We start from the raw sequence: 17,402 nt of genomic DNA, 5'->3' as shown, positions 1-17,402 counted from the left end.
TTTTAAACACACACATGTGCAGTACTGAGAAGTGCCAAAAACGCCCACAGAGACAGGAGGGCACGCTCACAAATTCCCACCAACCACAGCAAGAATCTCTTCCTTGCTCCATTCCTTTCTCAGAGCTGCCTTTACATAGCAATTAGGCCTTAAGACAATAATATGCTTTTCCTATTGCCACTGCACGTTACACTCAGTTGACTTCACTGCATACATTTGCAAAGTTTTAAACTCCATTTGATTGTGTTTTTATGTAGCATTTAGAAGCCATTACAGCTTGGAATCCCTATGCTTTTTTTAACGCCTCCTCCCACACTTCACCTCTCTGCTTGCTGCTGCTCTGCATTTATTCTGCAACCAACGTTTACAAGTCCTCAAGTGCACTGTGGTGGATCCACGACTTCCCATCCCTCCCCCAGCCCAGGGCAGGCTGCATATAAGCAGAAGGAAGCTGGAGCTCGGAGCACACGGAGGAACAGTGCACCAAGTAGGGAAGAAGTTAAGCAAATGTTTATCACTAAGCAGGAACTATGGAGAGCTTAGCTTACACATCACCTCTCCCATCTAGCAATCCCTTCCTCACGTTCCCTATTTGTCCACATTCCACCTCGCCCAGCTCCCCCAGGAACTCATCCTGCTGACCACAAGCTGCTCTCGTTACACAAGACAGACAGACGAGGGGATGGCTCACAAGATGGTGACTGCAGAGCAGTGAGTCAGAGTGCAGGAGCAGCCTCACAGCTCACTGGACGGAAAGACTTAAGGAACAGCTTGTAACCTACATCTCCACTCTAAATATTAAGGCAGTTCAAAAGATTAGTAAACACAAGTTGTGTGCCAGCGGCTGTAATCAGCTTAATTCTTTCCAGCTAACACAGGTTACTTACATTTGAACAAACAGCTAACATTGTCATCTCTACAATTTAGGAAACTGAGAGGGATGCTAGACAAGTGTGGAATTAATACCTCATCAGCTGAGCAGCTGGCTAATGGCTGTGGTTATTCCAGAAGAATGGGATCATAGGGGACCTAACAATTCCCCTCTTTGCAGTAATCACATTTCTCTGCGTTTGTGTGTGGGATTGGAGAGTAAGGCACATCATTTCTACTCATTCTCTTCGAGCTTCCAGAGAGATTTAAACCTCAGACAGTAACTCAAAAGAACAGTATTAGCCTACTTCAAGCACCAAAATAGCATCAGTGGAAATGCTTATACCATGTCTGTCTTAGAGAAAGAAATCGATGAGCAACTCAGATAGCCATGGCTGAAACTGTCTGCTGCCTTCTGTTCCTCCCGGCTCCTAATAACCCACTGACACCTCCTGAGCAGATTTATGAGAACTACTATGTCAGGGTTTGTACAGGTCACTTTCAGTTGGTGTCTATCTTTGAATCTGAAAATGTCAAGCCACACGACACAAACATCTGAAGAAATAGCAGAAACTGTAAGTGTAGGTACAGCAATTCCAGCAGAAACTGCTGGTAACAATTCCAGAGGAAACGACAGGTAACAATATAGCTCTTGCTGTTACTTGCCAGCTAGTAATCTGGGTTGGGAAAGTCATAACAGGAGAGCTGTCAGGGGCACACGATCTGATCTGCCAGACACCCACCAACAGAGCAGGGAGCTGCAGCATGCATTTGACACTCGGTCAGTTGTGGGAACCTCAGCTCAGCTCCATCTAAGCCTGCTGTGAGAAGCTGCCTGCATCCTGAGTGAACTAACTCTTGTTAGCAGGTTTCCCTTTGCCATGGTAAACTACAGAATGAGCTGTTCTATAAAAAAAGCCACCCAGGAACTGAGGAGATCCTCTGTGGCACAGTACTCTTCTGATGGATTAAAAAGGAAACGTTGCTATTCCAAAGGCACTATTTTGCCAGGAGAACTAACGTCATGATGCCCAAAGGTAAAGCTGAAGGAAGGGTAACTACTGTCAGCTGTGCATTCATGCAGAATTCACTGTGTTTGGTACTAATCTAGGACTGGAGTTTCTCCATCCTATTGTACTTGCCATACCACAACCATCCCATTTCCCTGCGCAGCACAGAGAACACAAATAGCAAACAAGATGCAAAGATCCATATGGACTCAAACAAAACACAGCTCAGAGCGTTAACCTCACTGTGCCACAGTCAGCCTGCAACGTGTGATCACAGCCCCTCTGTCACTGCAGTGCACTTACGGAGGCGCAGGCCAAGATGCCGAAGAACCCAACTTTCTGTACCAGGTTCTGGACAGCCAGCTTAGCCCGGGAAGCAAAATCCTGCAAACAAACAGGAGAATGTTATTAGTGACACAAACCCTAAACTGAACACACCTCAAAATGTACGCGATTGCAGCATCCTTGCTTTGGGACTTTCTCATTAACAACAAAAAGGCCAAAGTGAAACTCTGTGCTTAGAGGAAAGAGAGATGGTCAGTGTCAAATCCTCACACATTCTGAGTTTTTGGTGCTCCTTCCAGAGGTTACTCTCCAAAATTCTGCAAGCAGTGATGAGTTCAATTACTATGGAAACACGTTTCTAATGCTTCTTTCCCTGTATCTTTGTATTCCCAGTGTCCCTACAACCTTATTCCTTAAGGAAGCAAAAGGAATTAATTCCTTCCATATCATGTGCTACAATAGAAGTTATTTTCTCAAAACAAAGCCAGAATACAACAATCCCATTATCTGTCTGCAAACCCAGGGCCTTTTTCAAAATAGCTAATTCCAAAACAGAACTGCAAAGTTCATTACATCTGCAGAGTTACATTTAGACTGCTATAAAAGAAAGAAAGGTGGCAGAACCGAAGGACTGTAAGAGATCTGAGCTCCTCTTTATGAAGCCATGCTGAGAATGCATTACCTGCTTTTACTCACAGTGAATTCCAGAGTCTCAGCATCTCCCATGTAAACAGTAAACCTTTTTCAAAAGCAAAAGTGAAGACTCTCACAAGCATTGTACGTTCATTTGAATCAGGGGAGAGGAAAAGTCTTCGGAGGCAAAACTGTCCAAGAAGTTAAGTAGGGTCAGGATTACCTGCACAGGCACTGCAATAGCAGTTACAAAACCTGCATCTCTTTGTTATCTTTGATACGTTTAACAAAGAAGTGACTTTGATCAGTAATTAATAACGTTCTCAATTTTCCACTGTGAGACAACTACAGAAGAATCCACAACAATTCAACTTCTGCAGCTGTAACTGTTACAGCTCTGCTGAAGCCTCCAACACCACATACCAGCAAGTCATCCACCACTGCTTCATGTTTGCTTATTATTTGAATCCTGAACCAAACAACAGACATCACTTCTCACGCCAGGTTAAGACCTGGGACGATGCCATCTGCTGTGCTTTTATACCCTCCTCAAGCAGCAATTTATCAACACTTCAGAGCTGTAAAAATCGTTAACAGCTTCTCAAGAGAAATCTTATTGACCCCAGAATTCGATTTCATAATAAAATCCAATAAATTAAATACTGCAACTTAAAGGAAAAAGCCAAAGAAATGACACTTCCTACATCTTGGGACATTTTTAACCTCAGCAGAATACGAAAGGTTTTTTAGAAGAACCCCAAAGGTACAGATTTGCAATCTCTAACATGGAGCAACACCTCAGGATGACACATCCTGGTCTGTGAATGTCTCACTGCAGAATGGAATACAACGATTTACAAACATTTTTTTGACAAACGTTGCTACTTCTAACAAAATCCCATAGCTTAGCAGTGAGCTAAATCCAAAAATCTTGCAACATCGAGGGCAGCTCCTTCCCAAACTACAATTCCCTCATGGTGGTTTTACATTTAACAACCCAAAGCAGCCGAAGGAGAGATGAGTGCGGATGGAGTGAGCAGCACACAGCACTCAGCCCCACAGAGCACCTGAGATGCAAAGTGCAAAGGATGCAGCACTGCGGTGTGATTGCAGCTAGAAGTAAAGGAAATAACCTCCACACGTGGAGGAGGCAGCATGTATTCCCATTTCTATACCTACAGCTAAAGCAGCAGTACATTTTTTTTTTCAGTGCTATTTAAAATTAAAACTAAACATAACCGTAACGCTGTCCTTCCAATGATAGAATTTCTTCTTTGCCAAGGTGAACAGAAGCAGTGCCTCCTCTGCAGGGATTTCAGAAGATGTCTGCCCCAAACTAACTGAGCTGAATGTGACCGTGGCCTTTTCAGTTCCTAATTTTCTCCCACCATTTCATGACACTCACAATGAAAACACAACTTGCACTTTTGCAAGACAAGCCAGAATTTTTCACAGCTTTGTAAATCTCACCATAAAGGATGTTTAAAATAAAACAATCCCATCGGATTGTTCAGATACATCCATGATATATTTCAGTGGAAGCAGTTAATGTTTTCCTTTTAACATACTGACCCATTACCAGTGCACTTTTGTATTACTGCTCACAAGCTGGAAATGAACTCTTTAGCAGGGGATCTATATACTAACGCTTGCAGTCCGGCTGGTTTAATAAAGCAGTAAGGTGTAATTGTCATTTGATTCAACATACTGCAATTATTCAACGTACCACAATTCCATACAGGCTGACTGTATCACCCTCATGTCTGCACAGGGCAGCGGTTTGGTCACATTTCTGAAGAGCAAACAGCTCTTCTCACAGGATTTCTACACAGCTGCAAAATGCCAGGCTGCCCGAAATCCCCTCTGCTCACCTCCAGCTAACAACCTGAAATCCATGCTGCTCACCTCCAGCTAACAACAGGACCTGCTTTAAAACCAGCACCCAAAGTGCTGCAAAGAGGGCAACAGATTTGTTTCAGGAAAAAGAAAAATAATAAGTTGTGACCATTTTTTGTCACCTCAGTAATTTATGAGTTTTTATTTTTAATTTAAAACTTAGATTCTTTTTTTAAATAGTTTTTTGTTCTGTTCTATTTCTTTTTCCACATTCCTTATCCGTTACACAGTGACCCACAGAAAGCACAGCAATGGTCCTTCAAACTGCACTGGGGAATTTCTCTTTCTGTTCCAAACTTTCTACATAAGCCAAAAAAGATAAATTTGGGACATTTTTCCCCATTTCCCATGATGTGGTGTCGTCACAGATAGAAATAATTTACATGGTAATGTACACAACAGGGTCACAACAAAAGTAGATCTTTGAGTCTCCACATTTACTTCAATGTAAACAGGTTCAGTTCTGCTCGTTTGCTCCCTTACATTTCATTAGTCAAATCTTTGTGACATCTGCAATAATTAAAAAAACCAAAACCCTCCCAAGTTTCATTTCTCAGAGAATACGATCTCCAGTTTCACAACTTTTACCTATTTCACAACAGATTTTTTGCTGTTCCAAACCCTGCACGGGGAACAATCTCTTCGCTGAGATTTTTTTTTCCTGAGCATTCGAAATAAAAGCCAAACAATTTCCATTATTTACTGCTTTAAAAAAAAAAAAAGAAAAGAAAGAAATCAGAGAAAGCCATAAAAGATCAGCTACTTACAGGCACAACATATCCCCCAAAATTAGAGCACACGGACCGGACCCGACTCTCAGCTCAACGTGATTCATTCCCTACCGCGATTCAGGACACTTTTGCTCACTGCGTCCCTCTCAAAAATGATTTGTTGTTTTGCTTTGGAAATAGATTTCCTGTGACTGCTGCAACACAGGCGAAGGAAGGTTAAATGATTAAACATTACTTCATTGGGTTAATCATAAGATCTCAGCAACTGGAATGGAAATCAGAGGCATCGAAAGGTCAGAGCTGGAATTCTGATTCACACATCTCAGCCGGCGGCCTCGGGAAGCTTGCTTCACATCTGCCTTTGTGAGCATCCACTCCCATAAAGACAGCCCTGCTTCTGGGAAAAGGAACGGGCAATCTTGTCCTAACTGCAAGGCTTCTGCCCATTCTCTGTTTTACCTCGCTCCCATTTTATCAGTTAAATCACTATTTCCTCTTTCTCCCTTCACTGTAAAATAAAATGCAAAATAAAACAACTCAGTTATTTCAGCGCTGAATGTTTCGCTGGATTTAGTTAACAAACTCCAGCACAGACGAAGCTGTGACCCTTTTTCCTCTATCACGTTGACTCAGAACACAGAAAGGTCACAATTTATTGTTCACAAATGAATTGTGAATGCCTTTTTTTCTTTTCTTAATTTCCAGAAACAGATTGCTGATGGACCAGAGCAATGAGCCAGCTGATGGTGAAGGAGCTCTGAACAGGACCGAATCCCAGCCCTCACAGAAACAAGCCACTGGGACTTCAGCAGAAGATATTTCCTTGAAAGACCACGCAGATGGGTCTCTCATAACTACAGCATAACAGTTCATCTTCCATCATGAAGTTGCAATCCCTTGTTTGGAGCATCAGGAAAGCTGTGACCCTCCCCAAACCATGAACCCCATGGCACACAGGCAGCAGTGATGGCTGTCAGCTTCTGGAAGAGATGATCCGAGGCTGACCTGAGGCTACGAGAACATCTGCTCTGTCAACTTCTTTCTGCTATCAACACAGTAAGCACTTTACAAATACACTGTCAGCTGTGCGATGGGCACCAATAAAGCAAGAAGAGGAAGGCCAATAAAGGTGGGGAAGGGTGGGACAGCATAGCTTCCATGCGAGGAAGAATCAGACAATCACTCCAATATTTGAGCATAATATATTAAGCTTATCATATTTTCTTACCAGAAACAAAGTTTAATAATCCAACTAGAAAACTTCAGAAGAGAACATTTTTCTCCCAAGACTGAAGGCACCGTATGAAGCTACTGTCTCAGATTATTAAAATGATAAATTCCTTCGCATCTAAAAAGCTGCCTACAAAGACAGCACTCCTTTTTATGTAAAAATCTGAGTTATGTTAAAAATGAGCTGCACTATATTTCGTCTCTTCGGCTTTCTGTTACAGCACAATGGAATCAAACACAGCTTATGGGAGAATGACCATTTGTGGTTAGGCAGTCAATTCTAGACTTTCAGAAGACTGGGAAGAATTATTAACTTACTGAAATAACATATTAACTGCAAAAGGGCAGCTTTAAAGAAGACAGACAGCTACCTATGGGCTGAGAGGTTACAACAAACATCCATGCAACAGAAGCAGCAGCTCAGTCAATGTTTAACGATCAGCGCAGCAATCTGGAATTAAGAAGAGAAGAACAGAGATGAAGGTGCAGTCAGTAGCTACTGCCTATCACTGCAAATAGATCCCTACTCAGGGACCAGAAATGCTGTTTCATATCTCTCCTGCGTGACATCAAAGGTGACAGTTCCACTAAGCTGCAAAGGGGAACATTCTGATAGTGGTGCATGGCAGTCCTGATCTCCCACTCCTGCAGCTGTGATGACTTTCAGCATCTTCACTGCACAGAAGGAATGTGGTCCCACACTTCTGTTCTAACTTTCCCCAAAATAATCCCAGGTTAATGCAAGTAAGGGGAAACTAAGGAGTATTCCCATGTTGATACTTGGAGAGAAGAGGGGGGAGAAGCAAGGTTTAAGCTTATCACTACTTATCACTAGGAAAGTCTGGAAAGAAAGGCCCTCTAATGAAAACTGGGCTGTTAGAAAGTTACAGGTTTTCAAGACTTGCTGAAAGCAGCAAAGGGAAGGTGGCAGAGCAAAGCAGCACTGGCGTTTGATAAAAGGTGTTAATATGTGACAGGCATAGGACAGCCATTGTACACTAAGAGAAGCAGTTCAAATTCTAAGCTTGAGAAGGAAATAAATTTCACAAGAGGTCTGGGTCTTCGGTGACATTAAATTCAGGAAAAGGAACAGTGTAAACATACAGGGATGTTAAAAGACAAATACACGTCCATGGTGAAAATGAAAACACAATTTTAGGAAGTCCAGCGTGAAATAGGATGAACAGCAATGAGACGAGGCCCTTGAGTTCACAGGCTTTACCAGGATTAAGCAGACCATCAGCATCAAGAACTTGTGGGTAGTTTTTCAGTTCGTCGGCCAGCCCTGGAACAGATCACCCAGCCAGGCTGTGCAATCTCCTGTCTTGGACTTTTTCAAGAGCAGACCTGATAACACCTGAGGAACCCGACCTCATCGCTGACCCAGCCTGGAGCAAAAGTCTGGACTACAGACTGCCTGATGTCCCTTTCAAGATTAATTTCTCTGCGATTCCATAACGAGATACTAGCAGCCACCTACAGAGAGAAGAATGAAGCAAAAGGACATCCTATCACTCCAGTTCCCACACATCAGACGTTGACCTCTGCAGCCTTTGCTTCTGCAGTTGGAAGCGTGCGCTGGCATTGCCTCCACCAACGTGCTGGCTGCCTAAAATACCACTGAGCTGCACAGTGAGTGCTCATTTATCTCAAAGCTGCAATCGCAATTAGCTACTGTGGCCACAGCACTGCTTACAGAGCACGATGTGTACTGTGCCATTCCAGGATATTGCTGACTTTTTTTTTTTTTTTTAATCCCTTACATATTATAAAATCCTATTTTTGCTGGGTTTAAGATCCAGGCATTGCAAGGAGGGGCTCGAGAGGGCTGGAATTAAGCCAGTTATTACTTTACTTTAGCCATCGTCATCAAGAAAGGAAGCAATCTGTGATAACCAGACACACAGATTGACCTTTTCAATCCCTTACAAAACAGAGCCACAGTCACCAGAAGTGAAAAAAGCCACACTCTCTTCCCAAAGGGAACTTAGAAATAATTTAAGGAAGAAGCCCATGCACAGAAAAAACACTTGTTTAATAAAAGTAAACGATTTCATACACAGCTGAGAAATCCTTTTGCACACACCAGTCTTCCTAGTCAACCTAGGCAGCAGATGTGCAAAGCTAAGCATACCTCTGCTGGTTTGCCCTGGGAAGGAGCAGAGGTTCCCAGACAGCTTAGAGAAGTGGTCTGCATACCAGACTCTTGTACAACACGGATATTTAAACAGTGTCTGGAGCAGGAAAAAAAAAGGAAAAAAAAGGCCATGATACCATAATTAATTTGTATCAGTTATTGAAGGTGTTCCCTGAAAAATAAATATTTGAAGCAGCTTATGTGACCCTAAATTCTGATTGGCCTTTCTCAGAATACTGAGTTCTTAAATTCGAGTTTTTCAACCTTTCATTTATTCCTTATCTTCTTCAAAATATTTCTGGGCCAACAGTATTTTAGAAGCGACTCCCTGCACTGCAACACAACCTATTTGTCCACACAAAGTGAAAAACAACTGTATCTATTAATCCATGAAATGAAATAGTAGAAATTCTTATGTTAATCTGAATATTTCAGAAGAGCCCTATGTGAAGACATGAAGAAAAAAAGCCCAACTTTCTTCCCAAGAAGATCTGTAAACAATTTTATTACTTTTTTTTTTCTTCCCCAGATCTAAATTTTCCAGAAAAGCTCACCCATGCCACACAAGTTTATCAAGTAGCAACTGCTCCTTCTCTTTAGCAAAGCTCACAAAGCTGAAAAAGCCCAAATGACTGTGAAAGAGTGAAACAGAAGTGTTCCAGACCAAGCAGCATGCAAGAGTTACAATAAACTTGGGTATATTCTTTCTTAAGAGATCAATTTCTGTTGCAGTGTGACTTATTTGGCACTACAGAATTGCTCTGAGCCAACAGCCAAACACTGAGTGAAAATACTGCAAAGCAATCCTGATTTCCTCAGCGCTTTGAGTGATTTATGTACTTTCACACTGAACACCAAAAGAAGGCAGAAGGCCTTCTGAGTTTTAGCTAACAGAGGTATCACAAAGAAAAGCTCAAAGAAGAATGTGAAAAAGTCATCTCTAGATTACCGTGAGCAAAGCTAAGGCTGGTTTTTCCTTATCTGTAAGCAGGTGTGCAAATGAACAGAACAATGCAGGCACAAGACTGCCAGTTTCTCCTGCCAGTGTCCAAAGAAATGCAGCAAGGAGGTTGCTCACACATTTCTTACTCACAGCTCCCATTGTCTGCCCTGTGCAGATATTAACTCTTTGCTCCCCCCTTCCTGAAGAAAGTCCCTCTACCAACAGTTCCCCTATTTAAAGCTTTCACCCACTGAAGCTCCAAAGTTTGATTCGTTTTGAATTTACATTTAATTATGGGCTAAGATAAGGAGGGGAGAAACCTCCGTCCATGCATTAACAAAAGCACACATTGATCTGCATGCAGACAAGCCTCCTGGTGGCACCCATCGGGCTGCCCAGACCTAACAGAGGAAGCTGATGAGAAAAGGAGGAGATTGAAAGAACGAGCAAGAAACACAATGAACAGAATTTGATGTTGGGTTTCAACAAGTTATTTCTGGGGGGGAAAAAAAAAAGAGAAGTCGATGTTTTCCAGTTATTGTATATGACTTTACCACTTCCATTTTTATGATAACTGCTTTATAGAAGGCTCTCCGTGGTCTGCTTTAACTTCTTCCTTCTTGTAAAGAATACCCTCAAAAGCTTTTGCTTAAACCAGCAGCAGCCAAGCAGTCTTTCCCAAGCAGGAACTCACCAGATACTAATTGTTAGTTTAATCATGGGAGAGATCCATTTTTTAATTTGGCCACCTTTACGCTGCTAATTAAGTAATATTTTGCTGATTAGTTGAACCTAATCATTCCATTTCAGTGAAGTCACAGTGTCGTGTCGGAACACAGTGCTGGGTGCTCCGAGTAACCACGGCTGGGTGTGGTGAGCGTACTTTGTTCTGCTCCTGCACCGAGACCTGCATTAGGACATGGAAAAGCAATCCAGCTCACGGCACAGGACCTCTCAGCAGTGCTGCAGAGATGGGTTTCGCATGTGTCCGACTGCCACTATCACAAAGTTCATCTCTTTAACTCCTTGCAGACAAGAAGCCGCCTCTCCGAGCAGGAAGTTGTTTGGTGGAACTCCTGACGCAATGCAAACCGAAGCAGTTGCAGCTTAGTTTAATACAAACCCTCTTGAGTCCACGTTGACAAATTCTTTAACAAGCCCTGTGGTTACAGGGAAGCTGGTTTCAGTCTGAGTCACTCCTGTTCAAACAGTTTACTGGAAATGGAGGGGAGGGGGAATTTTCAGAGAAGTCATGTGATGGCCAGGCAAACCACAACCAGTAAAGGTTCAGTGGAGGCAAAAACAGGTCCCAGCAGCAACGGGCAGCCAGTGTGCAGATGGCACTGGGTCATTTACCAGGGGTCCTGCTGCATCCTGGCATTTCTGCAGATTTAACCCTTTGTCAAGTTTGTGTCCTTGCAGAGGCAGGATGCAGCCTGGGAAGTCATCAAGCAGCAGGGGCTGACAGGAACACAGGCAACTCAAAAATATTTTCACGTGGAAATTTGGCTTGCAGAGAAGCAAAGCCTAATGTGTAAATTAGTTCTTTGAAATACGCTACTTAATGAATCCAAACACTCGGAGCCATTAAGGATTGGATAGATAGCAAAGACATTGGTACTTCTCTTAGCGAAGAGTGCTGTGGCACAGCAAGGCCCACGCAGCATCCATCAGCAGGAACCTCGAGGGCAGCTGGCACTGAGCTCCATGTGCACCAGAAACCTCTGCCAGCTTATGGCACTTCAGCACAAAAAGACACAAGAGCACTTCACAATCAGCAACCGTTAATCAGGAGCAAAGGAAAAACCCTGCACTCGGGTGTGTGGCCACGAGGCTGCACAGAGCTCTGCTCGCACTGTATGATTAGCAATGTGCTGCCCCAGCACTAAGCAGCAGATTCACTTCCCCTAATTGAGAGGCTGGTTTGAACGCAGCGCTGGAGATACTCCACTGCCACGAGGGAGCTCTGCTAAAATCACCACTGCTCTGGAGTTTGACTGGAAGAGAGTCCAGAGCAACTGAAAATGCCATTTTAAACATGTATAATTCTAAAACAGTGTTTAAGTACTAACAAATCAGAGCAAGTCTCTCTGCTCCTATAGCATGCTGGGCTCTGCACTGCGTGCAGCTCTGAGAAACGACAGCCCTGCCTGTAAACCACACTCCTTCTCTGGGACAAAGCCACTCGATTTGAACAAGAGAAGCTACAAGGCAGGAGAAGCTCTGGAGCTCAGTGTGTGCAAACAGGACTGGCTCAGCAGCATGCACAGATGCTTGGAAAGGAGAAGTGAATGTGCTTTAAAACAAGGGGCTTTTCCAAGTACAGCAGTGGGGAAAGTACGAGGCAGACTCACATCATCTGCAGGATAATGGGTTTTCTCAAAACCCAGCTCAAGGAGAAAGGTCACTTGGATTTACAATTGACACACTACCACCCAACAGACTCTTTAAAGTAAAGTAAATAATATTTCACTCTGTGCAGTTTTGAATGGAGGACTAAAAGGAATTAACAGTGTAAAATTTTAAGTTCCCTTTTTTTGGTGGTTGTTTTTTAAGCTGCCAAACTAGCAGGAACATTCCCCCCTCAAAGATCAGTCAGGCTGGATGTTCAATTCATGGTCTGTTCTCACCATAGAAGATCCTCATCTGGTTCTCAAAATTACCATTGTTTCTTGAGAAACAGCAGCAAGCAGCTCTAAACAAAACACACGCAGGCAGAACGTCAAGCTGTTTGGCTGTGCCTTGTAGGCATTCTCTACTCAGCAAAAGTAGAGGGGGAGGCTATTCTTCCAAATCCAACACGCCCGATTTCACGTCCTTCAATAAGGCAGGCTGAAGCGAGACCTTTATGCTGAGAGAAGGCTTCTGTCACTTGACGTCAAACAGCCGTGGCAGCCTCCATGGTGTGACACACTTGTCACATTCCCTGCTTTCATGGGCATAAGACCTCAACCTGGAGAATGGCACAAGCTGATGTAGGTAATAAAGACTGTTATTGAGCAATTTAAAAATAGACTTTATAACTGGTCACGGAGTTGCAATTACAGAATAAATAGTGATAAGCTATGCTAACGATTGGGATTTACTCAAGGTCATAGGAATAGGCAGGCCTGCCTCCCACAGACATCTAGCAAAAACACGATCGATGCCAAAAGCCAAAAGGAAGTCATATTATTAAGTGGAAAAAACTGAACTGTCAGTTTTATAAGAGCATTACAATTTAATCAGACTGTCAAAGCCTCATGTTAATAGAATTTTACAGAAACCAAACCACAAGTGTAGTTCAAAAAGATTTTTTTTTTTCTGGCTGTCCATCCACAAAACACGTTTCAATCCCAACTCAATTATCAAGGAAATAAAATCAAAAACACTGTTAAATAACAGCACTGTTTTCCTTAACGAATGACACAACGCCACCCGTTCACTCAGAGCAGTCCATACAGCCAGCCACGTTTTGGCCTGTCCTGACAAAACGCTCTCTAGCAAAAATGCTCTGCCCAAGAATCTCACTGTGCATTCTGGAAACGGCTCTGGCTGCTCCCAGAGCTTTACGTGCTATAATTTGCTGGGAGAGTTTCAGTAAACACAGATAGCGTCTCAGCTCTCAAGTCAGGCATTTGACTGTTGGTGTTTCTTCTTTAAATGGGACGTGCTTTTTATACAGCTGGGGATTACTTTGCCAAGCAAAGACTGACTGCACAACAAAGACCAAGGCAGTTTTTTTTTTCCCCCCTTCCACTACATCTTCAAAGATACAGAAGAATTTACTAGTGAAATAGCAGGAAAATCCTATGGAACTTTTTAGCAGGGGGAGGCTCTCATAAAACACAGGGTTCACTGTTATCATTACTAGATTGCACTCAGTCTTTCCAAAAGCTTCATCCACTATTGAGGAGGGGGGAAGAAAAGTATTTGTATCAAGAAAGTTCCCTAGCAAACAGTTAATGGCTATGGACGGCTTCTGAAGAAGATGCCAACTCCTGTCCTGAATGCAGAATTGTAACATCTCACTGACATACAGCATCAGTTGCAAACTATGTTATCACACAGATGGTATTTAATCTTTCAAGAGAACAAATCACAAGATCAACAACATAAAGGGATTTGGGGCAGTTTCACTGCATTTTTCACATCAGGAAAAATATGTTTCCTCTGACTGATGAGGCTGTCAGCAGCCAAGGTCACGCGGGGAGGGATAAGCTGACAGTCACCTGGCCCAGGGAGGTTTTAAATGCAGCTTTTCCATAATCATGGTTGTTACAGCCTCTCCTCTGTCACCAACCTGTTAGTTTGCTTTCTCTCTACCTATACTGTGCTGCCTTTGGAACTGTAAATAAATGCAGTATTTGTAGCAAATGCTTTGGCTGCACTACCCCACGTGCTTCAACAAGCTCAATTCTCAATCTCCTACCCCCAGAGGTATCTCTACCCGATGGAGAATCTCCCTCCACCCCTGGGAAGTCCCTTGAGTACTTGCACCAACTGATCTTTGGCCTATTCCCATTTCATTGCAATGGTTATTTACTCCCATCCAGTAGTTCTGTGTTTTATTAATTCTGTTTTGCACTGTTCTTACTTGTGCAGTCTCTGCATGTTCCAGCATCTCCTCAAATTCCTGGTACTCTTCATCATCAGGTTCAGCACCAGAGAGTCGGGCTGCCCTCGCCATAAAATACGGAGGCAGTTCTCCGATGGCTGTGCCAGCACCCTGGGAAAAGAATAATCCAGATTTATTTCTCTGTTCTCAAATGGGAAACGCGATATGCACAGACAATTCAAAAGGTTAGAAGCCAGAGATGCGTGCCATGTTGTAACTGCAGAGCTGTGGAAAGCAATTGCTTTGAGGAGCTTGCTTTCATCCACCAGGACAGCTTTTTCCTGACATTAAAGCCATTAGCTTTGAGATCCCATTTTTCCATGTTAGGGAAATGCAACTTTTCTCAGTGCAGAGTACCACACTGCAGGGTCACAGCTGTGAGCCCTGCCTGCCCTGGGGCCAGCAGTGTGCTGCTGTGGGGTGCTGCAGCCCATCCCCATCCCACATTCTGGCCCAGCCTGGCCATCTCGCCTCCTGCACGGAGCCAGGCACACTTGCCAGCATGTGACAGCTCCTGCACAGCCTGCAGAACCATCTGGGAACTCCTCCCTTGTGCCGTCATGCAGTTTACTTACGGTTCACAAAGTCATGAGACCTTGTGCAAGTGTTTATTAGAAAACAGGGTCAAGTTTTACTACAGCTACGAGCAAGGAAAATAGACAAAGCTCGATCTGGAGATTTCTCTCTCCTTAAGATGGAATAAAGAAAGCCAAGAGAACCAGAGATGAAAGCAGGGTTCCTTTCTCACCACAGGAAAATTATATTTGTTTTCTCAAGACATCAAATGACTCATTTCAGTCTTGTGGGTAAATACAACTTTAGCTTAACCAAAGAAAAAGAGTAGAAAAGGGAGACGACCGAGACTGAACATATGGATAAACAGAGGCTAATGAAACAGGAACTTGGATTAAACTCAGAATAGTTTAAATATAGGACAGGTAACACACAATAGTCGGGCAGCACACTGGAAAAGTGCTAAAACAGAGCTGCACGCAGATGGCTTTTCTTTCTTAGGGTCAGGAGTGAGTAACAAATGCTTTTCTATCCCTTTGAAGCTATGTAAAAGCCTTTCAATTTCCTTTGTTCCCACTCTATATGCAGCTGCATGTGAGGGAGAATTCCAGCTGCTGTGGGTACTCCAAACCAACAGGTTGTGGCTTTCCATCCCGCCATTCTCTGCAGTTACCCCACCTGTAAGGTCTCACTTTAAGCACAACATCACACATTTACGCCTCGTTTTCCACAGCAGAAAAACTCAAAGGGGTGCAACAAGCTGAACTTCATTAATCTGCCTGCTGCTGGCACAGGGGGGAGATCAGCCTGCACACAGTAGCAAGGATGGTTCAGAAAAATTCACTTGAGGTTATGTTCCGAGGGTGATGCAAGAACAAAAAGTCACATTGCTCCTCCAGGCTCTGCCAATTCGCCTTGGCTTCGTTCTGCTAGCTGAGGAAGAGGTTTGCATGCGTGTACTGGACGTGAACTTTCATTAAAGTGGATCAGTCACATGCCCATTACAAAACATCTCCAAGTTGCAGCAACATCATATGATTTCAGGGCTACCCAAGATAGGTTCCCTAAGTATGTTTAAGGAAAAAAATAAAGCCAGCAATTAAGGATACAACCCACTAACTATTGAACTGCTTTCTGTAACATTAGCTCTCTATTTAACACTGAATGCAAGTTCTGCTGGCAGCAAATTGGAAAAGCAAATAAGATGCTGAGCAAAATTCTTTTACACAGTATATTCAGAAAAGGAAATGGGGAAATGACTCCAGTAGAAGAGTCTTTCGAACTGATTTTGTCCCAGTCAGGACACAGGCTGCCTGTTCTGCTAATCCTCAGCAATTAAATGTTTTTATTCTTTCCCTTCCTTTCTTGTAAAATAAATAAATAAAGAAAAGAAAAAGGAAAAAAAAAAAAGAAAGCTGCAACACATTAAAAATGTAGGGCACTATTGAATTCCTTGTCCCTGTTGGATAGCAGGCTGTGAAAACTGGCATACACCTAAGCAGATTGTTTTGGGGAGTCTTTCTGCAGGCCAGGACTGGTGGAGCCAATTTTTATAGTGATTTTTAAAACCATCATTTCCATTTCACCTAATAATTCCTTAGATACGGTGGTATTTAATTCCAGCAACACTCATTATCAACAGAAATGAGAATCACTGACGTGCAGGGGAGCAGTAATGATTTTCATCTCTGGAAAAAGCTGTACCTGGTTTAGGTTGGCTGGAACAGATGCCGATGTTTTTGTGATCTGAACCCAATCCCTTCTGCAGAGCAATCCCTGCACTCAGGCCTTGCAGGATGCTCAGCCTGGGCAGCTTTACAGGCAGAGCTCTGCAGAGTGCCCCGGTGGGACCGTCCTGCTTTCAACGTTTTACAAGAAATCTTATATTCCTACCCCTCTCCTGTCTCCTTCCAAACAATCAGGGAGATCAGCCAGCTCTCACTCTGCAGCCTTTCGACAGCGTTTCACTTTACAAGGCTGAAGAAAACAGGCTGGCAGTGCTACTGCACCTCTTCCTCACAGAGCTCCATGTGCTTGCAAGGAGCACATCTGCACACATCCAATCACTCCTTTGCTTTTGCATCTATCCACTGATACATTCAGATTTTACATCCAATTAGAAGTTTTCCCAGTTCCATTTAAAAAAAAAAAAGTTCCATCAATGAAATTCAATGAGAAATTACACTGAGTATTTCCCATTTCACTTCCAAGCTGAAAATGAATTCAAATCAAGAATTTTTAGTAAGGTTCTGAGTCGTAAAAGCTCATCTTGCTTCGTCTTCTGGAGGCTGCTGTTACTTTCCATTTCAGTGGGATTTGGTTTCGATACGACAGAGCCCAGTGTAAGTTTCTTCAGCAGCTTCCATAAAACATGAACTGGAATTAGGACAAAAGAAACACACTGGAAGAAGCAGCAGCAGTCGCCAAGGTGATCTGGCTTACAGGAAATTAGCAGGCGATGTTTATGTACTCATGAAACATTCCAAGAAAGCATAACATTACACTAGACATCACTGAGAGACGGGGATGCTCCCAAGGGAAAAGTGAGTGGAGGCAG

General features: G+C 43.2%; 2 protein-coding genes across 6 annotated transcripts in view; both read right to left on the bottom strand.

The window, feature by feature from the left end:
• Positions 1 to 914, bottom strand: part of LOC100551022 (clathrin heavy chain 1) — a 17,571-nt gene extending 16,657 nt beyond the window's left edge. The window contains exon 1 of the mRNA XM_031556494.1: positions 888 to 914. Coding sequence (XP_031412354.1) covers positions 888 to 914 — 27 coding nt within the window. The remainder of the gene's footprint in view (positions 1 to 887) is intronic.
• Positions 1 to 17,402, bottom strand: part of LOC100539836 (vacuole membrane protein 1-like) — a 41,797-nt gene continuing 24,395 nt past the window's right edge. For all 5 annotated transcript variants that reach the window (XM_019622005.2, XM_019622007.2, XM_019622006.2 and 2 more), the window contains 2 exons: positions 14,312 to 14,443; positions 1 to 2,264 (listed from right to left, as the gene is read on the bottom strand). In XM_019622005.2, coding sequence (XP_019477550.1) covers positions 2,166 to 2,264; positions 14,312 to 14,443 — 231 coding nt within the window. In that variant the 3' untranslated portion in view covers positions 1 to 2,165. The remainder of the gene's footprint in view (positions 2,265 to 14,311; positions 14,444 to 17,402) is intronic.

This window comes from Meleagris gallopavo, chromosome 21, assembly GCF_000146605.3.
Source record: "Meleagris gallopavo isolate NT-WF06-2002-E0010 breed Aviagen turkey brand Nicholas breeding stock chromosome 21, Turkey_5.1, whole genome shotgun sequence".
Lineage (NCBI taxonomy): Eukaryota > Metazoa > Chordata > Aves > Galliformes > Phasianidae > Meleagris > Meleagris gallopavo.
Note: the sequence above shows the minus strand (reverse complement) of the source record. Positions and strands in the feature narration are given on the sequence as shown.